At 41.6% G+C, this 27,767-nt stretch overlaps 1 protein-coding gene across 1 annotated transcript in view; it reads right to left on the bottom strand.

Moving 5' to 3' along the window:
* Window positions 1-213: 213 nt before the first annotated feature.
* TSPAN19 (tetraspanin 19) overlaps window positions 214-27,767 on the bottom strand; it is a 102,856-nt gene continuing 75,302 nt past the window's right edge. The window contains exons 6-9 of the mRNA XM_029597085.1: window positions 26,674-26,784; window positions 12,138-12,281; window positions 3,906-3,989; window positions 214-759 (exon numbers count right to left, since the gene is read on the bottom strand). Coding sequence (XP_029452945.1) covers window positions 685-759; window positions 3,906-3,989; window positions 12,138-12,281; window positions 26,674-26,784 — 414 coding nt within the window. The 3' untranslated portion in view covers window positions 214-684. The remainder of the gene's footprint in view (window positions 760-3,905; window positions 3,990-12,137; window positions 12,282-26,673; window positions 26,785-27,767) is intronic.

The raw sequence follows: 27,767 nt of genomic DNA, 5'->3' as shown, positions 1-27,767 counted from the left end.
TAGGCAACTCTGGCCCTCGAGTGCTGCAAGTGGTTTGGGTTTCCAGGATGTCTATGATGAATATGTATGAGATGTATTTGCATGCAATGGAGGCAGTATCCAACTGGTGTGAGGCATTTGAAGACTGGAGTTCCCTACCCCTGAACTAGCTCTTGATTTCTCAAAGAAAAGCAGGACTACAAGCCAATGCATTAATATTTATTGTGATTAACATTGACATGGCAGTTTTCAAATCTGTTTGATTTAATTATTTTAATTCATTTACAGAAAATGTCTTCAAGATCAATTCCTGTTCTATTATTCACTGTTAGCAAGTTCAAAAAGTAATATATATATATCCTGGCTATCTCGATGTTTACATATATAGATATTTTTCTAATATTTTTGTAGGAACCCGGGTAAACCGGTTTTAATGAAAGTTTTCTATTGGAACATTTCTAAATGCTAAATATTTATACTTTTAGATGTTTTCAATAACATGCTCATTTTTTCAAACATACAAAATATGCAGATACTTTTTCAAGAAATGTGTTTGGAATAAACACTTTTTATGATGTACATTTGTGTGATATATAATAATTATGCAGAATAATGAATAAGCAGAAACATTCAGTCATAGATCAGGCCATCCTCTAATACTAATTTGTTGACCTACAGAATGTTTCACATATTGTAACAAAATATTTATGTTTTTGTAGAAATTGTAGATTTCTTCTTTAAAATTTGCAGCAGGACTAGAGTAAATGCCATCAAGAAAAGCTGTAAAAAAAAAATTCATTCTTGATTTAATTTTGCAACAATATATCTATACAGAGCATTTATAGTACAGTACTGGTAATTTGAATATTTATGAGGCTATTAACATGATGTCCAGGGCGGTCTGCTTTAATATGTAATTGGATACAGATATTATTGGTCTGGCTGTGGCTAGCCAAAGGAAAATGATAGAGAAATCTGTTCAAAGTAATGAAGCCATTGTGGGATTCCTGTGACCAACTGTTGTAAATCCAGAGACCTCTAGTTTCAAAAGGTGTAATTGCTTGGCTTTTAATGGAAAGGGGGCTCTAAGACAAAGGATCACGGGATAAGGATGAAAGGGGGTGGACTCGGGAGTAATCTAAGGAAATGTTTCTTTACAGAAAGGGTGGTGGAGACAAAGACAGTATCAGAACACAAGAAAGCACAGGATAAACAAAAGAGGATCTCTGAGGGAGAGGAAGGGACCATAAGGCTGAGGAGAAGATGTGGATGGGCAGACTGATCTTTATCTGTCATCATGTTCTCTGTTTTTATAACACTTGTGAAAAGGAATGCATATCCATAGTGTTACTGCCAAATTTGGCATTTATTTATTTATATAGCATTTCTTGTACTCTGCTACCTTTGTAATATGATCAGTTTGGAGCACAAAGTAACATTCATAAAGCATAATTAGTAACACAATATGGGGTGGATTTTAAAAGGAGCGCGAATAGCCTACTTTTGTTTGCGCTCCAGGCGCAAACAAAAGTACGCTGGATTTTAGTAGATACGCGCGGAGCCGCACGTATCTGCTAAAAACCTGGATCGGCGCGCGCAAGGCTATGGATTTTGTATAGCCGGCGCGCGCCGAGCCGCGCAGCCTACCCCCGTTCCCTCCGAGGCCGCTCTGAAATCGGAGCGGCCTCGGAGGGAACTTTCCTTTGCCCTCCCCTCACCTTCCCCTCCCTTCCCCTACCTAACCCACCCGCCCGGCCCTGTCTAAACCCCCCCCCTTACCTTTGTCGGGGGATTTACGCCGGCCTCCTGCGCGCCGGGCCGCGACCTGGGGGCGGGTACGGAGGGCGCGGCCACGCCCCCGGACCGCCCCGGGCCGTAGCCACGCCCCCGTACCCACCCCCAAAACACTGCCGACACGCCCCGAAAACGCCGCGACGACCGGGACCGCCCCTGACACGCCCCCGACACGCCCCCCTCGGAGAACCCCGGGACTTACGCGAGTCCCGGGGCTCTGCGCGCGCCGGTAGGCCTATGTAAAATAGGCTTCCCGGCGCGCAGGGCCCTGCTCGCCTAAATCCGCCCGGTTTTGGGCGGATTTAGGCGAGCAGGGCTCTGAAAATCCGCCCCTATATATATACAAACTATATTACTTAAATAAAATAAATTAAATCACTATCAAACTTTAAAATCATCATTCAAATAATTGGCCTTTATTTACTTCCTACTTAACATCTTGAATAAAACCCAATTGTCTTGGTAGAACATTCCATATTAATAGAGATGCATATGAAAAGGCTCTGGCTCATATGGTTTGCAGTTTATACTCCCGCAATAAAGGTACAAATAATAAATTAGCATCCTGTGATTTAAGAGTTCATTGTGGTACATATTTTTTTTAGACTCTTAGGTAATGCATAGGGATTCGCTCCATTTATTAACTTGAAAACTATCACCACTACATTAAATTGAATCCTCCAATTTATTGGGAGCCCATGCACATTTACTAGGACAGGTGATATATCTTCTGCCTGACTTGTTCCTGTTAAAATACGTGCTACACAGATATAGTATACTAGGGATGTGAATCGTTTATCTGACAATTGAAAATATCATCCGATATTGAAAATATCATCAGAAATCGGGGGGGTCCCTGATAGCGATAGGAAACCCCACGATTAATTTAGTGGGTTTTCTTATTGTTATTGGGGGGGGGGGGCGGGAAGAAAGGACACAACCTAAAAACACAACCTGACCCTTTAAAATGAGTTTGTTAGTATCCCCCCACCCTCCGGACCCCCCCCCCAAAATTTTTTTTAAATAAATGGTGGTCCAGCGGGGGTCCCAGGAGCATTCTCCTGCGCTCGGGCTGTCGGCTGCCACTAATCAAAATGGCGCCAATGGCCCTTTGCTCTTACCATGTGACAGGGGCTATCGGTGCCATTGGTCGGCCCCTGTCACATGGTAGGTGCACTGGATGGCCCACGCCATTTTTAAAGATGGCGCCGGCCATCCATTGCTCCTACCATGTGACATGGACCGACCAATGGCACAGATACCCTGTCACATGCTAAGGGCAAAGGGCCATCGGCGCCATTTTGTTTACTGGCAGCCGACGGCCTGAGCACGGAGAATGCTCCCGTGACCCACGCTGGACCACCAGGTATTTAAAAAAAATTTTTTGGGGGGGGGTCTGGAGGGTGGGGGGATACTAACAAACTCATTTTAAAGAGTCGGCTGTATTTTTTGGTTATTGGCTCGGGCACAACCGATAAAAAAAAACCCGATCATACTGCAAGATAAAAATTTCACTATGTGAATCATAACCGGAATCTGAACCGATACCGGTTCTGATTCACATCTCTATAGTATACCACTCCTAAAGGAGCACCCATAATGGAAGAGGATAATGCAGATCCCGGCAGCACACCTGTTTCCAGGAAGAATAGTTGTCTCCTAATTGAACTCTTTGCTGTCTGTTTAATAAACAAGATTTAAATCATGGTAACACTAAGCTATCCAGTCCTATTCACGCCAATCAAGTCAGCAAGTGGTGCACAATATCAAATGCAACAGTTAAGTCCAATTGGACTAAAATCCCTAACCTTCTCAGATCCAATTGTAGGTGTAAAAAGTCAATCAGAGGCAACAGTAAAGTTTCCATTTTATGGTTGAAAAACAACTGGATGGATTCTTAGAAAAGAAAGAGCAAGTCCATTACAGCGCCGTTGGATGACGACACCCACTTATGTGCCTGTATTTCATCCTGCTTGTCAATGGTGAAAATGAGGTAATTTCATGGAAGGTCTAAACTTTCATGTTTTTAGCAAATGAAATAATTCCTATTCATTTGATTGGTGTACATGGAGTTCTGTGAGTGAAAGTACAGGAAAAATATGCAAAAAAATCACTGAAAAACAAGTTTATACCTGTAGTATGAATAGTCCAATTTCCACACCATATAAACTGTACATGTTGCTGTTGAACCAATCTGCAATTATGGCTTCACAACCCTATGGTAAAGAAGAAGATATGGAATGAAAAACAGCATTATTCATGGCTTATAATTTAATATTTCAAATGACACTGAGAGCTGCGACCAGGATGTGAATCCAGCCAAGTAGCTCAGACCCTCTCTCCACCCCTGAAATAAATATGCATGACAATACTGAAAGTGGAAATAAACAGGCTACAGCTTTTATTTAATATAACAGCATAAGAAAAAACCTAAAACCCGTTCCCAGGCCAATATCTTGGTGACTCGAAAAAACTAAGTCCACGCCCCAAAATTGCCTGCCACGAACAAGCAAGGTGGTACATCCAAAACCTGACACCCCACCCCCCACCCCCCGCCGTATTTCCAAGCAAGGGAGCCCTACTTCCTGGGCGTGGTACCAATCCTTTCAGGCAACATGCCCTTTCCGTCAGCCCCACAGCTGACTTAGCTTCGTGAAATAGCTCCAACCTATTCGATAGCTCCCCATTGGCCCGGGTACCTGCCACAAGCATGAGGCAGTGCCTGCACTTGTCTCATGATTCCCCACTACCAAGATCAGCTGTGGCTATCCTTCACGTATGTCAAACTCGCCTTAAGGGACTCTTGTAAGTCGTTGCTAAACAGGTCATAACCAATATCAGACAAATGCATCTTGTCCCGTCAGTACAGACCTTCGCAATTATCATTCGCCCACTCATACAGTATCTGTCAGCCCCCCCCCCCCCAAGCACCCTATCCATACCACAATTTGCCTGTTTAATATTTTACATCCCCAACCCCTTAACTTCTGATTGTTGTATTTTTTTACGCAGGATAATGTCCGACCAGAAAAGGCATGCTCTCGGGAGCCATGAACTTAACTCAGGAAGGTCCTTTTTTACCTGCCAAAATAATTGTCTTCAAGACATATCTCCCACATTGTTATCCCAAGGTGTACAATTATAATGTTCAGCACTGCAAACGAATCCCTCTTGGCCCGCAGCCTAGTTAGAAGTTGGCCTCAGCGCATTCTGCACTTTACTATCCATACGATGATAAGCCCCCAGGCAGCCAGCCCCAAATGCGGTCCTTATCCATGCCCCTTGCCCTTTTGGCTGCCCAATGAACGAAGGAATGGCCCATGATCCAAATCTGTTCCAGCTTAGGAGGTGCCTCTGTAAGTGAAAAAACGTTTGTTAGATGATGTGAAAAGGCATGCGTGTCCAATCTAACCTAACATAGGAGTTCACCGCAGAAGAACACCACCTGCCTATCCACTGAATCGCCTCTGTGCCTAACCCAGCCTGGGCTGCACTGGTGGCAACCCCAATTCAAAATGAGTGTGTCTCTAAATTGCCCATGTCCAGGCCCACCCTGCCCAGCGCCAGTTTCAGGACTGCCAAGAACTAGTACCTTGAGAGAGGGACTCAGTTTTCATGCACAAGTAAATGGTCTCCCCCTGGTTGGACAAACGGCCAAGAAAGCCTCTAAATTTGTAACCGGGTAAGTGACTTGGTTGCCAAGCTGTCTGAGTGCAAGTGTTGCCCCCCCCCCCCCCCAACCCATTTTATCGGTTTTTGATTTCGGTATGAGTATGTTGAGCGTTTGACCAGATTTCTTTACATTCGTGATAAGAATGCCTGTACCACCCTCATCAAACTTAAAGGCTGCCACCAACTTGCCTATGCGCAATGCGCCGAAGAAGGCCAGTGAAAAAGCAAGGCAAAATAGGCAGGTTTCAAATTCCAAGTCACATATGTTCCACAAAACATACCACAACTGTACAAGCAGGTCATGCGTTATGGGATGCCTCCAGTCTCTTTTTACCCCCATTTTCATGCCCCAACTCTTCATCATATTTTTCACCAGGAATCCTTTAGTCAGGTCCCCCCAGCCCTGGGCCCCCATAAAAAAGGCGAGCCCTGCTAGCTGTTTCACAACCATACCTCTGGACAACCCAGAGTCCTTTGCCCTTGAAATGTAGGCCGCAATTAGGTTGCTTTTTTGACTGCCGCAGCACACTGAACCGATGATTTCAATGTGTTATCCACTATGACGCCTAGATCTTGTTCTTGGGTTGTAGCACCTAATATGGAACCCAACATTGTGTAATTATAGCATGGGTTATTTTTCCCTATATGCATCACCTTGCACTTATTCACATTAAATTTCATCTGCCATTTGGTTGCCCAATTTTCCAGTCTCACAAGGTCTTCCTGCAATTTATCACAATCTGCTTGTGATTTAACTACTCTGAACAATTTTGTGTCATCTGCAAATTTGATTATCTCACTCGTATTTCTTTCCAGATCATTTATAAATATATTGAAAAGTAAGGATCCCAATACAGATCCCTGAGGCACTCCACTGTCCACTCCCTTCCACTGAGAAAATTGTCCATTTAATCCTACTTCTCTGTTTCCTGTCTTTTAGCCAGTTTGCAATCCACGAAAGGACATCGCCACCTATCCCATGACTTTTTACTTTTCCTAGAAGCGTCTCATGAGGAACTTTGTCAAACGCCTTCTGAAAATCCAAGTATACTACATCTACCGGTTCACCTTTATCCACATGTTTATTAACTCCTTCAAAAAAGTGAAGCAGATTTGTGAGGCAAGACTTTCCTGGGTAAAGCCATGCTGACTTTGTTCCATTAAACCATGTCTTTCTATATGTTCTGTGATTTTGATGTTTAGAACACTTTCCACTATTTTTCCTGGCACTGAAGTCAGGCTAACCAGTCTGTAGTTTCCCGGATCGCCCCTGGAGCCCTTTTTAAATATTGGGGTTACATTTGCTATCCTCCAGTCTTCAGGTACAATGGATGATTTTAATGATAGGTTACAAATTTTTACTAATAGGTCTGAAATTTCATTTTTTAGTTCCTTCAGAACTCTGGGGTGTATACCATCCGGTCCAGGTGATTTACTACTCTTCAGTTTGTCAATCAGGCCTACCACATCTTCTAGGTTCACCGTGATTTGATTCAGTCCATCTGAATCATTACCCATGAAAACCTTCTCCATTACGGGTACCTCCCTAACATCCTCTTCAGTAAACACAGAAGCAAAAAAATAATGTAATCTTTCCACGATGGACTTATCTTCTCTAAGTGCCCCTTTAACCCCTCGATCATCTAACGGTCCAACTGACTCCCTCACAGGCTTTCTGCTTCGGATATATTTTAAAAAGTTTTTACTGTGAGTTTTTGCCTCTACAGCCAACTTCTTTTCAAATTCTCTCTTAGCCTATCTTATCAATGTCTTACATTTAACTTGCCAACGTTTATGCTTTATCCTATTTTCTTCTGTTGGATCCTTCTTCCAATTTTTGAATGAAGATCTTTTGGCTAAAATAGCTTCTTTCACCTCCCCTTTTAACCATGCTGGTAATCGTTTTGCCTTGTTTCCAACTTTCTTAATGTGTGGAATACATCTGGACTGTGCTTCTAGAATGGTATTTTTTAACAATGACCACGCCTCTTGGAAATTTTTTACTTTTGTACCTGCTTCTTTCAGTTTTTTTCTAACAATTTTTCTTATTTTATCAAAGTTTCCCTTTTGAAAGTTTAGCACAAGAGCCTTGGATTTGCACACTGTTCCAGTCATTAAATTAAATTTGATCATATTATGATCACTATTGCCAAGCGGCCCCACCACCGTTACCTCTCTCACCAAGTCCTGTGCTCCACTGAGAATTAGATCTAAAATTGCTCCCTCTCTCGTTGGTTCCTGAACCAATTGCTCCATAAATATCATTTATTCCATCCAGGAACGTTATCTCTCTAGCGTGTCCCGATGATACATTTACCCAGTCAATATTGGGGTAATTGAAGTCTACTCACACAAGGGAGTCAGCGGTTAACCACAACATATAATCAAATCACCAAAAATGTGGAACCCAAAATATAATACTTCAATTAGTAGTCTATGAAGGTGTCAGCAAGCCTTGACGTTATGTGTCACTCTCAGGTAGACACTAACCGGTCTTATCTATCATTCACCTTCCTCATTATTTTAATGCAACAAATTATTTTTCTTTTTTCTTTTTTCAAATTAAAACAGTCCTCCATTCATGTGAATAAATGACTCTTTCATAAACAGTTGGTAGGAAAGCCCTACACTGGCCGGTGTTTCGCTGAGTTAGCTTCCTCAGGGGCGTATAGAACACTTTAAATCAGAGCCATATATCTAAAATAAAAATAAATGAAAAAGAGGTTGCACATTCATAAAGAAAAGGTTGAACCAATACTTATCTCCTTGACACCATGGCTACCTCTTTAGACAGGACCAGACGTCTCAACCATCTTGGAAAGTGAACAAATGGAGGAACCCGAACCGAGGCTAGCGTCCCTTTAAATACGCCATTTTGAGTGACGTCAGCCATCATTGATAAATTTGTGCTGAATTCAAAAATTCTGAGATAGGTACAACATCAAAAAATGATCTGTAAATGAATTCTAAACAGTCCAGAATTTAACCCTAAAAAACGTGTAAGTCCAGCTCACTATTCAATCCTAATGGATGAACAGTTTTAAGGCGATAGATCCAGCGTTGTTCAGATTGTAGCAGAATGCGTTCTCGATTGCCCCCACGCCAATGTGCAGGGACATGATCGATAGCACAAAAATATAAATCCTCGAAATGGTGTCCCATCTCTGTACAATGGGAAACTAAAGGTTCCTTGACTCTGGCATTTTTAATATTAGAGCGATGTTCTATCATTCTCGTCTTCAAAGGGCATTTCGTTTTCCCAATGTAAATTAAAGAGCAGTGGCATTGAATCAAATATACGACCATAGTAGAGTCACAAGTCGTATTTATTCACATGAATGGAGGACTGTTTTAATTTGAAAAAAGAAAAAAGAAAAATAATTTGTTGCATTAAAATAATGAGGAAGGTGAATGATAGATAAGACCGGTTAGTGTCTACCTGAGAGTGACACATAACGTCAAGGCTTGCTGACACCTTCATAGACTATTAATTGAAGTATTATATTTTGGGTTCCACATTTTTGGTGATTTGGTAATTGAAGTCTCCCATTATTACTGCACTACCAATTTGGTTAGCTTCCCTAATTTCTCTTAGCATTTCACTGTCAGTCTCACCATCTTGACCAGGTGGACAGTAGTATACCCCTATCACTATAGTCTTCCCCGACACAGTTTATCTGGTACTTAATGGTAGACCATTGTTTGTTACTGACATTTGCTATATTATATTGTATTGTATTGTATGAAAAGAACTGCCGATTTATAACTTGTCAAACTTGAGGACTGTGCGTTGACAACGGGCACGGCAATGCGGCGAAGCTGTCACTGCTGGCTATATCGCTTCGCAGTGATTTTAGCGATGCAGGGAGCTATCGCTTCGGGCTGTGTAGAAAATGTTGGCGGCTCTTGACACAGGAAAAGTGCTGTACCTTTAACTGGCCTTTAACAAGTTTGACAACTTGTCAAGAGCCGCCAACATTTTCTACACAGCCCGAAGCGATAGCTCCCTGCATCGCTAAAATCACTGCGAAGCGATATAGCCAGCAGTGACAGCTTCGCCGCATTGCCGTGCCCGTTGTCAACACACAGCCTTCCGGTTTGACAACTTATAAATCGGCAGTTCTTTTCAGTCCACTACCGCCGTCAAGCCCCTGAAGAAGGAGTTTTTCAGCTCCGAAACATCGAGATGTCGGCTTTACCAATTCATTGCAATAAGATAAGTGCGACTGTGTGAGCTAATTATAGGCTTAAAAATCTTTTTTTGAGTGGACTCTAATAAGATAAGTGTGACCCCTTCACACTATCCATATACAGACAAGTGCAAACATACATCAAGTTACCTAATGATTAAGAAGCCTAACAGTTCTCAAGGCTCATTGGCATGATAGCCATTTAATATATGGCATCGTATGAAGGTAAACTTGATTTTGAAATGAGTTTTCCCATATAGCAGGTCTATATATTACATGTGATTTTTTATACATGCTATATATTTGGGTCTTTTGTTAAGTAGTACTTAAAATTGGGTGCACATATTTATTTATTTATTTAGCATTTTTATATACCGACTTTCCAGTAACAAAATTACTGATCAATTCGGTTCACATTCTAAACAATAACTTTGACAAGTAAATGTCTTACAATGAACAGGTTGAAATAACTTGGATTAAGATATATGGGGTTAATAACATAATTACAAGCTACGGTGCCTAATGTAGGCTAGATAGAAGTTGATAGGTATAAGGTTGGGTTTTAATATTAGACTGCAAATGTTCATGTGATTTCGAGAGATGATCTAAATAGTTCTTTAGATGGTTACCATGGAAAGTATCATTGGCAGGGATAATCCGCAGTTTGATGTTATGGGAAAGCTTTGTTGAATAACCAAGTCTTGAGTCTTTTTTTAAAAGTCGTGGAGCATTGTACTGATCTGAGTTCTGACGGGAGAGTGTTCCAGAGTTTAGGACCAGCTGTGGAGAAAGCTCTTTTACTTAATGCTGACTTCATCGGTGGGATATGAAGGTAGTTTCTGTAGGCTTGTCTCACTGGTCTAGTAGAGGTGTGGAATTGGAGAGGGTTTTTGAGCTCGAGTGGTGCCAAGTTGTGTAGTGCCTTGTGGGTTACTGAGAGCACTTTGAATAGTATTCTGAATTTGACAGGAAGCCAGTGTAGGCTTTTTAAGATGGGAGAGATATGGTCTCTTTTGTTGGATTTGGTTAAGATCCTTGCTGCAGCGTTTTGCAGCATCTGTAGCGGTTTAATGGCGTTAGCAGGGAGGCCCAGAAGAAGTGAGTTGCAGTAATCTATTTTTGTGAGAATGATTGCTTGTAGAACTAGTCGGAAATCTTGAAAATGGAGGAGTGGTCTCAGTCTTTTTTGCGCGCGGTAAGGTTATTTTATAATATGCGCACATATTCACATGCAAGTTTTGGGGGAGATAGAATAGGGGTGGGAGCCGGATGGCTCATGGGAGAAAGGTGCGCCCATGCACCAGTTTGAAATTTACCATCATAGAAGGAAGAAAAGGAGACATGGAAAACATATAATGTTGGAAATAGCTGTAGGAATTCTGAGGTAGCCATGGGTTTTATGGACCCATGCAGAATATCTCTATGCATTAGGGATGTGCTTCTATTTGAAATGGTACAGGATATTTTAATCAAATTTCCTGTTTTGCTTAGAAAATGAAAAGTAGAGAATACAATGAAAAATGTGTTTATGTTTCATTTTATTTTCCTTCTAGTAAGTAGCCACCAGCTCTCACCTGGCTCTCCCCCATTGCAAAAATAAAAAAATTCAAGGTGATCCAAACATATCCCTTTCCCCCAGAGGTTCTTATCCTGTCAGGGGCTTCGAAGTCCAAAAGGGATAGGAGTGATCATCAGTCGCTCCAGCCCCATTGGTCTGGCATTTTAAAATGGCATTGGCTGGCCCTGACGTCAGCATCATTTTGTTGTATAGCAGTTTTGTTGCACATCTGTATAACAAAATGATGCTGGTCAGCACTACTTTGAAATAGTGATCTGGAAGGACATGAGCAACTGGGAATAGCTCCTGCCTCAGTTGGACTTTCAAGACTCTGATGGAGGATAAGGCATCCGAGGTGGGCTCACCTGGGCCTTGGATATTTTAATTTTTGTTGCATTTTATTTTGATGTGGGGGGGAGGGGATCATGTTTCATTTTGTTTGTTTTTTTTAATTTTATTTCAAATACAACAAAATAAACCACAAAATTAAAAATAAAATCTTAAAAATGAAATGAAACACAAAATGAAATGAAAAAAAAAAAGTTCACAGCTCTACTGTTCATTTTTACAGGTGGTGAGAGAAGTCATACACATTTCAAAAGGACACGAGATCCATAGATAGAAAATTGCAAGAGAAAAAGCTGATGGGTGAAAATAAGCTGAGGAGACATAGTTAGTTCAAAGTATAGGAGGAGATTTAACAAGAGTGAGATGTAAAGGTATACAGGATTTCAAAGCTTTAAAAGAGAGAAGGAGGATCTTGAGGTTAATACAGAAATATATTAGGAGCCAGAAAAGGGATAGTGAGGGGAAGTGAGAGACTGAATTGCAGAAATTTAAATGACTTTTGTTGCTTCACTTTGTATGAAAGACAGAGGGCTATTGTGGGTTATAGGGCAGCTATACCAACCACCACTCTATTTTTTAAATCCACTATTACTTACCTGAGCATGAATATTATACTGCGAGAGTTCACAAAACCATTTTTTTAACGGAGAATTAGTGCACGAACAAGGTATCCTCTGTTTTTGAACAACATAATCATTTTTATTCCAGTCACTTGAGTTGGTTCTTCCACAGCAAGAATGCTAGAAAAAAAAGTTCTCATAATTTTCATCTTTCTATTGGTCAAAAACACAATACACAAGATGGCATATCCTAATTCTTCAGTTCTAGAGTTTTCAGGATGACCAAAATAAACTGCAGCAATACTCATTGGGCCCAGTTTTAAAAAGCATTTACAAGCACAAAACTGGGTATTACTTGATGAAATGCACTTTACTTGAGTAAGTGGGCTTTTAAAAATTGCTAAAATATATGCCATATGTCCATAGGATTTACTTGCGTAAGTGCACTTTAAGCGAGTAAATGGCTTTTGAAAATTGCCACGATAGTATGTTACATTTACTTGTATGACTTCCTTGAAAATTACCTTCATTATGATGAAAATAAGACTTAGGTTAAGGAGCGCGGGTTGCCTCCCGTGTAATAGAAGCTGATAATATGATAGCATTGTCTGAAAGAAGTGTCTTTAGCACTGAGTTTCATATGTACAGAAATAGAATTAGTAGCATATATAGCATATCATATACAGTTTACAGTAGTGCAACAAGTTTCTTTGAAAGCTACTGAAGTAAATAGTGACATATCACAATGATTGTGAAACACAATTGTGAAATTAAGTAATCTGGCATTACCACTATATGTTGTAGCATATCTCAAGTTATCATTGTAATATCTTCAAGTTTAGTGTTGTCTCTGAAGTGAAGAACATTTAGTACATACCCTGGTGAGATATTATGGTATCTACTCTGTTTTTTATTAATTCATTGCTATTTGTAAGAAACATATTGCTTTAATATGATTATAGTAAAAACATTATGATATATTGATGATGATGGTTAAATAATGACATGAAAATTTCTGATTAAACATAGGAAAGTTAATTTTCAAAGTCATTTTGGTGAGTAAATCTGTATCCACAGAAATGAGCTTTTTTAAAAAAGCCCTTCCTATATGCTAATAAACACTTGTGTGTAGGGCTTCTATGCACATAAATTTGCCTGCAGTGACTAGGGGCATTCTGGGGGGGCAAAGCTGAGGAGGGGTTTGGAACTATACATGTAATTTTCCATTTTCAAAATATAAGAACATAAGAAATGCCATAGTGGGTCAGACCAAGGGTCCATTAAGCCCAGTATCCTGTGTCCAACCAAGTGACAAGTACGTGGCACGTACCCAAAACATTAAAAGGTGAATTTTTAGACCTGTGCCAATAAAAGAGCGGACTGGGAGGGAACTTCCTTCACCCCCTAACTACCCTCTCCTCCCAGACTTCTAAATCCCCTCTAACAAGTTTTTTTTTCTATACTAACCTGATCTCTGGAGCAACAGTAAGTTGTGTGCACCGGCACACGCTTCACTGGGACAGTGACTAATGGTGCTGTCCTGGCCTGCCCTGTCCAAGTCCCACCCCTTTTTAAAACCAGCTCTTCTGCACATATCTCCTGGTATTGGTGCCCACCGGCATTTAAAAATTCACCTGTTGAATATGGAGGCCAAGAACACACTTGAGACAGCTTTCATCGCAGGCAGGAAGAGAGAAGGCAAGAGGCTTAGCCCTCACGAGGCTCTTCCTTTTATTGTACATTCATACAAAGGCAGATGATGTGTCATTACATGATTGGCTACTTTCCCATAGCAACAGACTATTGGCTTTGGCTCAGGGGGTGTGCACGGATCATTTCATTGGCTGCTGAAATCTATACCTCCTGACTTTGTCCTGCCTCTGACTAGGGAAAACCCAGCCCTTCTTTCAGGCTAACAGGATTAATTATAAGCCAGAGAAATACATGAAGTCAGGTATCCTTTCCTAGGCAGAGACTTAAGCACAAGTGATGCTTTTATTCAGGCAAATGTCAGGGAGAAGGGAAGTTAGTGTTTAAACCCTGATGAAATGGCTTGCTGGCAAGCGCATATTTCCCACATCTCACTCTTTCTGTTTTTGTTTAAGCAGCTCAATAAAGCTTTAGACCCTTACTGAAATCTGTTATGTCTTGGTATGGGCTGGAAATAGGGGAAGGGGGATTATGGAGAGAAGAAAGCTAATTCGGCGTGGTGTGCCAGCCACCGATGAGCTCCTGAATCTCCATATCACCCAGAGCTGGTGCAGGTGGTGTGCCAACGCTACAGGGCTCATGATTCCCTATTAGGCATCTTACAAGACATCTTTGGATCCGGGCTGAGAGCAAGGTTTCAATATGGATATGAGGTTGGGTATGCACTGAATACAGCATCACAGGCAAATAATTAAGACAATTACAGTAATTATAATAGAAATCACCCTTTTGAGACCAGAAATATCAGGGAGCCAGGACCATAGCCAGTCCCATGGAGAAGTAGGTATTCTGTCTGAAAGTGGTGCATCAGCAACCATGGTTTCTATCTGCTCTATGGTATGTGTGAGGTTTGCTTTATAGTCTGATATGTACACACAGCAATGAGATCCAATTAATGCACAAACACCACCCTTTAAGGCTAAAATGGTTTCTAAGGTATAGCTGTTCTGTAATGCTACTTCTCTAATCTGAGAGACTTTTGTTGTAAGTAGTTTTAATGCATGGGCTGTCTGATTAAATATGGCAGTCGTCCAGTTAGCTAGGATGTGTAAGTCTCTGTAATTCATATCTGTCCCCATTGGGGGAAACAGGCTTCTAGCTATCTGAGTTTCTGTATACTTTTCTATGGGATTATTTATCGCCTCCCTTTTGTTACGGAGCCTTGCTATGGGTAAATGTTTGACTGCATAGTATGAGGGGAGGATGTAGCCTAGAGTGCATCTGTCTCTCCATCTGGGGGGAATGTGCATATATGCTCTACGCCCACACAGCATCCATATGTTTCCTAACAGATTAGTGGACATGTCATTGGTTATCATATGGCCTATATAACTACAAAGGGTAAATCCTTCATCCCCTCTATACTTTCTGTACTTGCTTGGGTCTCCCACTGCACATCCTGAAATCTGCCAATTGCATACATATGTGCTATAACTATGCAAGTGTTCAGTGATTAATACAAATGTTCGGTTACAATATGGATATTTCCCACCTGAATCTCCTTTTCCCATCCCCTGTATCATAGTCCCAACAAAGAGCGGCAGTCTCTTGAATACGGCTACCAATGTGTAGTATGGTATTATTAACTGGAGAGTTAATGAAAACCTCTCTGTAAAGGATAATTAGTCCATACTGTAAGGTTAAATGGTACAGCATGCATCAGTAGTTCTCCGCAGGCTTGGGTTGGCATGTGTGTGCAGATCCAACAGTCTGTTCGATTCAACAGGTGTGAAAAGTTCTGTCAGAGTCCTTGTTCTGAAATCGCCATAGCTGGAGAAATAAGGCAAAGGAGGAGGATGCAGAACACAATTGTTAATGAGTTGGCATTCAGGCAAGAAAAAGCAGCTAATAAGTTCTCTGGAGTTTTCTCAAGGCCTTGCTGTTCTAAGAGTTGTGCAGATTGGTTGGATAGGGCCTTGATCTGTCCCCAGGTCATGTGGTGCTGCTTTTTGCAAGGAGTCCGGTCTCTGTCCTTCTGAGGGCTGTGGAGGCTCATGGAGAAGTTTGGGATCGGGTCCTGTAGACCTGGACACCTTTCCATCGTTCCACAGCTTGATTGGACCTGTGGAAGCAAGCAGAGAAACATATCCTCGTTCCCCATTTTAAGGGGACGGGACCGTACCAGACATTAAATATTCTATACAAAACTGATGGCTGTGGGTGACTAACCCTAGTCCCATAATGATTACTCATGGCTGTGTTCTTATGTGAACCTGATATGTTTAGATGATTTAAAGTAAACAATACTTTGTTCAGGGGGAAAATCCAGGGGCAATCCCCCCTTTTTCTTTTTGTTTGGTCCAGAGCTCTTAAGGGTATGATTTGCTCTCTCCACAATGGCTTGCCCTGTGGTGATGTAGGGGATGCCAAATAAGTATTTAATGTTCAATTATTGACAAAATTCATGCAAAGGAATGGCTGCAGTAAATAGAGCCATTTTTAGTTTTCAGAACGTAACCCCATTATCAAGAACGTTTTTATGCAGTGATCAATTTTCATTCAGTAAAATAGCAATAAATGTAAATTAATCATTTAAAGGAAAAGTCATTTGCAGTAAGCAGAATCAAATGACAAGTATATTAGACATTACATTAAACATATGTTACACAAGACTGACACATATTCATTCATCTTGCTAATATTCATTTACACAAAACTGACACATATTCATATTCATTCATAGTCTTCTTGGCATCAAGACAGACAACAGATAACACATAATATGAGCTAAAAATCTTATCAAAAAGTTATCAAAAACAAAATTAGATCAAGGATCAAAAGTCAAAAGGCGTTAGAAAAATGTTAAAATAAACTGCAAAGTGTTCATCTTCACATCTCCTCATGGCAGGAAGGCTGTAAATCTGGAAAATATTAAAAACTGGCATACAGCAAAAAATTACTAAGGTAAGGATTAAAGTGAAATTCTTACTTTTTTAATCTTGAAGAAATCAATTCTATTATTCAATTTAATAAAATCAATTTGGATTTGCAAGAAAAGGCTTGGGAGGGATTGCTTTATATGTAGCAACCTCTGTCAGCAAAAATTATAAGGTTCAGAATTCTGTATAAATTTTGTGAAAAAGAAAATAAAACTGAAGTGTCCTTAAGACATGAGGACCGCAGATCTGAAAAATAAAATCTAGTATACAACAGAATTATTAAAACAATAATATAATATAACTTGTAGAATAGCATAGCGCCTCCTAGTGGAGACCCCATCATTACTTTATAGATTGCAACTATTGTTCCAGGTTGCAATCAATAATACTCTGAGCTTACTTTCAATGTGGAGTATCAGAATAGAATTTCTTCATATAATTATTAGACTAGGAAATTAAACACGCTGTTTGCTCAGCTCTGTCTGCTGCATGCTAAAGTTTGAAAGTATTAAAAGATTAAAGACAGATTGAGAGGAAGGGCTAGTGCAGTAATGCATTGAAAGTTGAGGGAAAAGATTTGGATCAGCAGGATATCTGAACTGTCTGAGTTATAACCTATATAAACTAGAGAGAGAAACTGCAGTACTAAGTCCAGTTTTTTTTTTTCTTTTCAAAAGTTCTCCCTCCCTCCCCCATGAGTGGCAAGCAAGAGTGGCAAGCAAGAAAGACAGTAAAGGGGGGGGAGGAGCAGTGTTTCTCAACAGAAAAGAACTGCACCCAAGGAGTTAATCCTTCAGTCAATAGAAACTTAAAGATAGCTTTGTTTAACAATTGATAACATCGACCACAGACAATGGCTGGCAAGTACTTGCTGATTCCTTGCAGACAGATACTATTTTAATTTACTTTAGGGAGAATCACAGTAAAGATATAAGTTCTGTACGCTAGCAATTCAAACAATTGCTTATAAACTTAAATCTCAGAGAAATGGAGTCATTTTAAATGTGAGCCAAATAAACTTTGCAAAAGGGAAACTTTCACATGTAATTTACACAGTAATTGTTCAAATCTCAGTACAGTTTTAACATAAGGCTGTGCATACACTTTGTGGGGGAAAATACTCTCAAAGTATGCAGATTTTTTGTAACTGAATTTCAAAAGAGAAACTACTCCTTAAGCAAGAGAAACCATTTTTTTTTCATAGTGATATTTTCTTTGCTTGTAACGCAGGAGTCTAATTAAATCCTTTTTTTCATATTGATATTTTCTTTGCTTGTAACGCAGGAGTCTAATTAAATCCTTTTTTTCATATTGATATTTTCTTTGCTTGTAATGCAGGAGTGCAGCTGCTTGGCCCAAGGTCTTATATGCTGATTTCTTTGAAGACCTGGGGGCATAGCCACTGCTCATGGCACTCAACTCTATTGCTGCCACACCTAGTTCTTTGTTTCTTTCTGTAATGGGAAAGGCTTGAATCCCTTTCAATAATTCCTCTCTTGTGAGATTTCCATGTTCTAGATGAAATCCCATACTGACCGCGGCACATAAATTGTTACCGGGAGCAGTGGTTTGAGACGGTAATTTACCTGGACAAATTGGTGATGCAGAATCAATGACTGTCTCAGGCAATGACAAATGGGGGTGCAGGGAGTTGGTGGTTGGTGGGGGAAGGGCTTGCAGGCAAGATAGAGGAAGGCTAGTTTTTCTGACCTCAGTGTTTTCAGTTTCCTGGGGCCTTTTCTCTGAGGTGGATGCAGAGGAATCCTCAGGAGCCATGTGATTGTGTGTCCCCAGATGTTCTATTTCATTTTCTGTCCCCCTTTGTTCATGGTTCTTTTCTGTGATGGGGAAGGCTTGAAGTCCTTCCAACAATTCTTTTTCTGTAAGGCTTTCTTTCTGCGGTTTCTGCTGAAATTCAATGCTAATCGCCCCACCCAGGCCAGGTTGTAGCTTAATTGTGCTCAAGAGCTGGTTTTCTAAAGAGGGCGGAGATGTGTGAATGGCTTGTGCCTTGGGTGTAGGTATGGGGAGCTGAGGATACAAAGAATTTGCTGGCTCTGAGGGATTTTGAAGATAGGGTGGGGGAAGGGTATTCTGATTGAGTCTGCCTGCTTCTAAAAGCACATGGTTTGAAACTGCTGTCTTGGAACTTTTTTTTTCTATGTGTTCGATGGCCTCTGTACATTTTTGCCAGATTAATCTTTGCTTTATGGGAGCTCTGGGAGCCGTATGAAGACAATTGCCGATTGAAATCCATTCCTGGGTATTTAGAGTATTTAGAGTTCCAGAATACCAAGGGCAACGGCAAGCTATTTCACTTATTAATTTTTCTAAGTCCCCCAGGCTGACTTGCGCTATTTTTCTTCTGGTGATGAAATAATGATTATTGATGATTTTCTGCAGCTCCTTGGCATGTAGCCTCTGCTGCATAGATAAATCACCTCCCATTGCTCACGAATGTGGGGAACAAACTTGCTGAGAAATACTTTAAAAATTACTAAGAAGTACTTTTTTTTAAATATATTACAATTGCAAATCTGTTGAACGGTACGTACCTTGGCTATGACCAGCCGAAATGAGCATGGAGTTTATCATCACGGTCGGGCTCACCAGATGTTGAATATGGAGGCCAAGAACACACTTGAGACAGCTTTCATCGCAGGCAGGAAGAGAGAAGGCAAGAGGCTTAGCCCTCACGAGGCTCTTCCTTTTATTGTACATTCATACAAAGGCAGATGATGTGTCATTACATGATTGGCTACTTTCCCATAGCAACAGACGAGTCCTTACACTATTGGCTTTGGCTCAGGGGGTGTGCACGGATCATTTCATTGGCTGCTGAAATCTATACCTCCTGACTTTGTCCTGCCTCTGACTAGGGAAAACCCAGCCCTTCTTTCAGGCTAACAGGATTAATTATAAGCCAGAGAAATACATGAAGTCAGGTATCCTTTCCTAGGCAGAGACTTAAGCACAAGTGATGCTTTTATTCAGGCAAATGTCAGGGAGAAGGGAAGTTAGTGTTTAAACCCTGATGAAATGGCTTGCTGGCAAGCGCATATTTCCCACATTCACCCATAAATGAACAGATCCCACGCTATTAATCCTTATTGATTAATAGCAGTGTATGGACTTCTCCTCCAGGAACTTATCCAAAACGTTTTAAAATCCAACTACACTAACTGCCCTAACCACATCCTCTGGTAATGAATTCTAGAGCTTAATTATGTATTGAATGAAAAAGAATTTTCTCCGATTAGTTTTAAATGTGCTACTTGCTAACTTTATGCAGTGCCCCCTAGTCCTTTTATTATCTGAAAGAGTAAATAACCAATTCGCATTTACTCACTCTAGTCCTCTCATGATTTTAGAGTAAGTCTATCATATCCCCTCTCAGCCATCTCTTCTCCAAACTGAACAACCCTAGCCTCTTTAGCTCTCCTCAGAGGGGAGCTGTTCCATCTCATTTATCATTTTGGTCGCCCTTTTCTGTACTTTATCCAGTGCAACTATATTTTTTAGATGTGGCAACCAGAAATGTACACAATATTCAAGGTGTGGTCTCATCATGGAGAGCTACAGAGGCATTATTTCATTTCATTTAGGGCCGGATTTTAAGACGTACATGCGGGCATACATTTGTGCACGCAACCCGGCATGCAAAACTGTACGCCCGATTTGCGCACGTTATAAAATTTGGGGTCAGCGCGCGCCAAGCCCTAGGGGAGCCCCGATGGCTTTCCCCGTTCCCTCCAAGGCCATTCCAAAATCGGAGCAGCCTCGAAGGAAACTTTCCTTCCGCCTCTCCCAACCTTCCTCTCCCTTCCCCTATCTAACCCGCCCCCAGCCCTACCTAAAACCCCCTAACCTTTATTTTATAAGTTGCGCCTGCCTCTGGGCAGGCGTAGGTTGTGAACGCTTGCCGAGTGCCAGCACGCAATCCCCCGGCCCAGCGGCTGTACAGAGGCCTCTGGGCATGCTTCTGCCCCGCCCCCGGACAGCCCCTCCCTGCCCCTTTTTTCAAGCTCTGGGACATATGCGTGTCCCGGGGCTTTATGCGCGCTGCTGGGCCTTTTGAAAATAGGCCTGGTGCGAGTAACCCCCCCTACGCGCGTAAATCCTCCTGAATTTACGCACGTAGGCTTTTAAAATCTGCCGCTCACTAAATTTATTGATCGCTTAACACAAAAAAGGCCTAAGCTATTTACAAAACAAATAACATTCATAATAAAAACATAAATATAAAAATATAAATGTAAGTCATAAAAAAGACTTAAAATAAAAAATCATAACGAAATCAAAATCTGCGAAATCATAATAAAGAAGTCAGGCATGCGGTTCTTAATAAAATGCTTAATTCAGTAAAAAGCTTTTTAAAAGAAATCTAAATTTCTTAAGGCAGTCCGCCATCCGAAGTTCACCATTTTATTTGCCATTCCCTTCCTAATAATTCCTAATATTCTGTTTGCTTCTTAGAATGCCCCAGTACACTGAGCCAACTATTTCCATTTATTATCCATTTTGACGCCTAGATCTCTTTGCTGGGTGGTACCTAACATCATGTAACCGCAGCAAGGGTTATTTTTCCGTCATCTTGCACTTATCCACATTAAATTTCATCTGCCATTTGGATGCCTAATCTTCCAGTCTCACAAGGTCCTCCTGCAACTTATCGCAATTCATTTGAGTTTTAACTAATCTGCATAATTTAGTGTCATCTGCAAATTTGATCACCTCACTCGTCATGTCCCTTTCCAGATCATTTATAAATATACTAGCCGTTAAGCCCGTAACAACGGGCTACATTTCAACATTTTTTTTCGGTCCATTTCCTTCCCACTCCCTCCTCCTCATTCTCCCTCCCCCTTCTATTCTCCCTCCCTCCTTCTCACCTCCCTCCCCTCACCCTTTAACCCCTCAATCAGCTAATGGTCCTACCAACTCCCTCACATGCCTTCTGTTTTGGATATATTTAAAAACGTTTTTATTATGTATTTTTGCCTCTATGGCAACTTCTTTTCAAATTCTCTCTTGGCCTGCTTATCAGTGTCTTAGCTTGCCAATGCTTATGCTTTATCCTATTTTCTTCTGATAGATCATTCTTCCAATTTTTAAATAAAAAACTTAAAATAGCCTTTTTTTACCTCACTTTTTAAGTGAGTTTGCCCTTCCTTCCACCTTTTTAAGGCATGGAATGCATTTGGACTATGCTTCCAAGATGGTATTTTTAAACTATGTCCTTGCCTCTTTCACACTCTTTACCTTTGTAGCTGCACCTTTCAGGTTTTCTTTAAACTATTTTCCTCACTTTTTCATAATTTCTCTTTTGAAAGTATAGTGCTAGAGCCATGGATTTACTTACTGTCCTTCTTCCTTTCATTATTCAAATTTGAACATGTTATGATCACTATTGACAAGCGGCCCCACCACCGTGACTTCTCTCACCAGATCCTGGTCTCCACTGAGAATTAGATCTAAAATTTCTCCCTCTCTTGTCGGTTCCTGAACCAATTGCTCCATAAAACTGTCATTTATTCCATCCAGGAACTTTATCTCTCTAGCATGTCCTGATGTTACATTTACCCAGTCAATATTGAGGTATTTGAAATCTCCCATTATTACTGCACTATCAATTTGGTTAGCTTCCCCTAATTTCTCTTAGCATTTCACTGTCCCACTCATCATTTTGGTGAAGGATATTTATACTGTTGGACTCTATGCCATTCCAAACATAGGGGTAGATTTTCTAAATTTGTGCAAGCGCGTACTTTTGTTCGCGCACCAGGCGCGAACAAGAGTACGCGTGATTTCAATAGATACGCGCGTATCCATTAAAATCCGGGATCGGCGCGCGCAAGGCTGCCGATTTTGGGCAGCCTGCGCGCGCCGAGCCGGGCAGTCTGCCTCCGTTCCCTCCGAGGCCGCTCCGATTTCGTTCTCCCCTCACCTTCCCCTCCCTTCCCCTACCTAACCCACCCCCCCGGCCCTATCTAAACCTCCCCCTACCTTTATCGTGGGATTTACGCCTGCCGGAGGCAGACGTAAATCTGCGCGCGCCAACAGGCTGCTGGCGCGCCATCACCTGACCCGGGGGCTGTTCCGGAGGGCGCGGCCACGCCCCCGGGCCGAAACCACCACGTCACCGCCCCCAAAACGCCGCGTCACCCGCGCCACGCCCCCGAAACACCGCGTCCCGACCGCCACGCCCCACCGGCACGCCTCTCCATGCAAGCCCCGGGACTTACACGCGTCCTGGGGCTTGCGCACGCCGCCGAGCCTATGCAAAATAGGCTCGGCGTGCACAGGGGGGGTTTGGGGTAGGTTTTCCGGGGGTACGCACGTATCCTACACGCATACCCCTTTGAAAATCTACCCCATAAAGTGCCACCTCACTATCAAGTTGTTCCTCTCTATCATTGTGATATAATTTGTACCCTGGTATAGCACTATCCCATTGATTATCCTCCTACCACATGTCTCTGAGATGCCACTTAAGTCTATGTCATCATTCACTGCTATACACTCTAACTCTCCCATCTTACTTCTTAAGCTTCTGGCATTAGTATACACACATTTTAAAGTGTGGTTTTTGTTTGTATTAACATTCTGCTTGTCAATTGTCAGGGATAACTTGGAATCTTTTAGTGCATGTGAATTTTTACTTATAGGCACAAGGACTACTTTTCTTGTTATTGGAACCTCTCTGTTGGGATGCCTTAACTCTAGGTAATTTTAAAATGTTTTTGGGGGGGTCGGGAGGGTAGGGGAGGCTAAGGGGTCAGTTTTAAAGGGTCAGGGTGGGTTTTTTGTTTATCGGATGGCCTGCGCCATTTTTAAAGATGGCGCCGGCCATCCAGTGCTCCTACCATGTGACAAGGGCCGGCCAATGGCACGGATACCCTGTCACATGGTAAGGGCAAAGGGCCATCGGCACCATTTTTATTAGTGGCAGCCGACGGCCCGAGAGCGGGAGATTGCTCCCGGCGCCCCCACTGGACCACCAGGTAATTTTAAAATGTTTTTTGGGGGGTCGGGAGGGTGGGGGAGGCTAAGGGGTCAGTTTTAAAGGGTCGGGGTTGGGTTTTTTTTTATCGGGCCATCGGCACCATTTTTATTAGTGGCAGCCGACGGCCCGAGAGCGAGTGATCAGTCCCGGGGCTTCCACTGGACCACCAGGTGATTTTAAAACGTTTTTTGGGGGGGGGGGGTTTGGGGGGGTGGGGGAAGGTAAGGGATTCGTTTTAAAGGGTCAGGGTGGGTTTAGGGGTTGTTTTGGTGTGCCTGTTTTCCCACCCTCCCCCAAAATAACTCCCGGTAGTGGACACAAACCCGATTAACGATTTTTCACGATAAATCGGGGGAATTTCTATTGCATCGCACTCTTTAACGATTTTTGATGATTTAAAAACTATCGGACGATATTTTAAATCATCAAAAAACGATTCACATCCCTACTCTACACTCACTGCCCGAGGTCTCTTTTTACTGTGAATACTCTGTTCAAAGGCCCTGGGAGTGTGGGTGGAGATGGTGCAAGCAGGGTGGAGACAGTCCCTGGGGCTATGTCTTACTCTCTTTAGAAAGCCTGCAGACCTTTCAGGATTTCCTGAGTAGGGAAGCAATAACCACTAGAGAAGAAATTGGTCCTACTGTACTAAGAGCTGCCCCAACTGTGGGCTCCCCCAGGAAGACCAACCTCTTCTCTGGGTTGAGAAAGGGAGGGCTGACCTCCATTTGCTGTGAAATGGCCACAGGAACAGGTAGGGTAGAATTTACTGCAACATCTGCCAACAGAGACTCTGTGACTCCAGGCCCCCCACACCTCCACCACTACAAAATCATGCAGACAGGTCCTCCTGGGCTAAAGTGCCCTTGCACCTTCCTTAGGTGGCACCACACTGAGCAGAGTGCTGTTCTCGTCACCTGTTGGTACTATCTTGAAGCTGCTAGTTTCAATGGAAAAACAAAACAAAACAATAAACTCCCCTCTAACCACAGACCAATAAGAAAGAATGTCCCAGTGCTGCTGTGACTATCGCAGCTGAGCAGCGCCTCCGACACTGTCTGGCGTTTTTATGGGGTTTTTGTTTTCTTTTTTACTTTATTGAAATGGACAGCCAAAAGCGCAAAGCTTAAAGTAAAATAAATAAATAAGTAAATAAATAAATAAATAAAGTTACAGCCTTTTTTTTTAATAATAAGGGCAAGTAAGAGAAGAAGGAGACAGATAGAGAGGGGAAGGGGGAAAACTAAATCAAGGTCCTCCTGTAAGCCCCCCAGCCCTCAACAGCTCAACAGAGGGAGTGAGCAATACATATGTGCATTCGTTTATAACGAATTAGGCAATTTCAACGAAATTGTCGAATTCGTTGTGGTTCGGGGGGACCTGAACCACAAAACGGATTTTCCCTGAGCTTCGGGGAAAATTCGTTTTTCGAGTTAGTGCAGGGGGAGGGACACATTTATTAAAAAAAAAAAAAAACCCACCCCAACCCTTCAGTTTTACTTTCTTACACCACTCCACCATCCCGATCCCTCCCCAAAATGTACTAAAAGTCCCTGGTGGTCCAGCGGGGTCCCGCGAGCGATCTCTCCCTCCATAGGCTGTCACAGGGGCTGCCGGTGCCATTGGTCAGTCCCTGTCACAGCATGTGACAGGGGCTGACCGATGGCACCATGTGACAGGGGCTGACCAATGGCACCAGTAGCCCCTGTGACATCGTAAGGGCAAGGCTATCGGCGCCATTTTGAGTCATAGAAGGCCTGACAGCCTGATGGCATGGAGGGAGAGATCGCTCGCTGGACCACCAGGGACTTTTAGTAAGTCTTGGGGAGGGATCAGGATGGGGGGGTGGAGGTTATAGGAAAGTAAATGTGAAGGGTTGGTGTGGGGTTTTTTTCCGATTCGCGGTTTTTTTCGGATTCGTGGTTTGTTTTTTTTTATTCGTTTTTCCTGTTTCTGGTTTGGGTTCCAGTTTCGTTGTTGGCGAAAAATGATCCGTGGGAAAACGAGTTTACCCACGAAGCGCCCAAACCGAAACCAGACCTGAGCCAGAAAAACGAAGCTCATCTCTAGTGAGCAATGCTATCACCTCTGGAGCCCCCGGTACCTTATCGCTGTCACTCTATCTACGCTGTGAAGATTTAGGGACTCTTGCTCAACTGAGGGAGAGATAAGCTAGTCTTTCACTTCAAGTGCCTGAAGGTTTCCCTATGTAGTCTAACAGACCCAAGGTCAAAGCATGGAATGCTTGCTCTCCATCTTCTGGAGACAGAGAATACTGGCAGGCTGGTGTCACCACAGAAGTATTTAAGGAGTGACATCAGTGAGCATGTTGATCTTTGATTCCTTCTGCTGATTGGCATGCATAGCCCACTGGTCTGAGTAGATGAAGAGGAAAGAGAGGGTTATTAGTTGTGTGTAGCATGGATTGTTCCTTGGTCTGGTTTATGTTCAACAATTTCATTAGTGATACTGTGGAAGGCCTATCGGTAATGGCTTGCCTTTTTGTGGATGAAACGCTCCTAAACTTACCTGCTTTTTTCTCCTTTCACATTTACGTGCGACACTGCTATTACGTGCGAACTTACAGCTCTTGCAAAATATGACTTAAATGCATACATACTATTTAAGTGTATAAACATTTTGAAAATTTCCTCCATACTTTGGTAGGATGCCATCTTATGGTTTAAAGTAATAGGTATCTACATGAGCTTTTATCAAAGAAAGTTCTTATGTTGAGCAAAATGAAGAAAGTTACTGTGAAATAAACATTTTATTGCAACAGAACATCTACAAAATTTCTTCAGCCATATAAAATTTAATAATTGATATCCTTTTGAATATTATAACAACAGACTTTTAAATCTGTGGCAGTCACCAAGCGATATTAACCATAGCGAACACCATCACTCACCATTTTATCTGGATGGATCATTTGAAAATAAATTATATTGTATAAAAAAAAAAAAGTTATACTTACAGTGATCTGTATGACATTCAGAAGTTCCCACGCATATCTTCTTTTAGGAAGGCTTAGATTTCCATACTCCATAATAAGTATATCAAAGTTGGAATTCATTTTTTTAATGATCTGTCAATATTGAACTTTGTTATTAAGCAAATAAATATATTTTTGTTAGAACTCTTCAAAGCTGTATACAAAAACTTATCTGTATTCTACCCTTTCCAAGTTTACTGATTTTTAAGTAACCTTTGCCTTAATTTGGGGGTCATACAAATAATCTAGTGATTTTAAAAAAACCAAACAAAACTTAAAATGTTCATGTTTACATGAGGAATCTTAAATGTTTTTAATCTTATGGAGTTACACAGAATATTTAAGACTTTTTCTATTTTTCATATCACATTTGACACAGCATTTCTCATAACCTGTTTCTTAATTCCTTCAAACAACATTATCACATAGGCCATTGATTTCTTCTTCCTGCAGTGCAGAGCTATTCAGCAAACATTTTTTTCATTTCAATTTGTTTTTTTTCTTTTCTTAATTTCATTTTGCTTGTTGCTTTGTTTTGTTTCATTTGTTTAAAAGAAAGAAGGAGTAGTCTAATGGTTAGAGTAGTGAGCTGAGAACCAGGGAAACCAGAGTTAAAATTTCAATGCTGCTCCTTGTAACCATGAGCAGGTCATTTTACCCTCCGTTGCCTCAGGTAGAAACTTAATAGGGAAATATCTACAACACCTGAATATAATCTACTTTGAAGTGCTGAAAGGCAGAATATAAATTAAATAAATGAAACAACAAATGAAAACAAATTAACCCCCCCAAAAAAACAAAAAACCTCAAACAAAAATAAAAATTGTTAGGTTTGCCCCACCCTTTCCCCTCTGCAGCCACCATCAAAATTTACCACAATTAGCCCAGACTCGCCTGGATCTCCCCCAACCATTTATCCATCTGCTGGTCTAAAGGGCAGGAGTGATCTCCAGTCACTCCTACTCTGCTTAGTTTCCATTTCAAAACTGCACCAGCTTGCCCAGAGGCTGGCACCATTTTGTTGTATGGAGGTATCCGTCTACTTCCTTACCTCCATACAACAAAATGGCACTGGT

This window comes from Rhinatrema bivittatum, chromosome 4 (assembly GCF_901001135.1).
Source record: "Rhinatrema bivittatum chromosome 4, aRhiBiv1.1, whole genome shotgun sequence".
Lineage (NCBI taxonomy): Eukaryota > Metazoa > Chordata > Amphibia > Gymnophiona > Rhinatrematidae > Rhinatrema > Rhinatrema bivittatum.
Note: the sequence above shows the minus strand (reverse complement) of the source record. Positions and strands in the feature narration are given on the sequence as shown.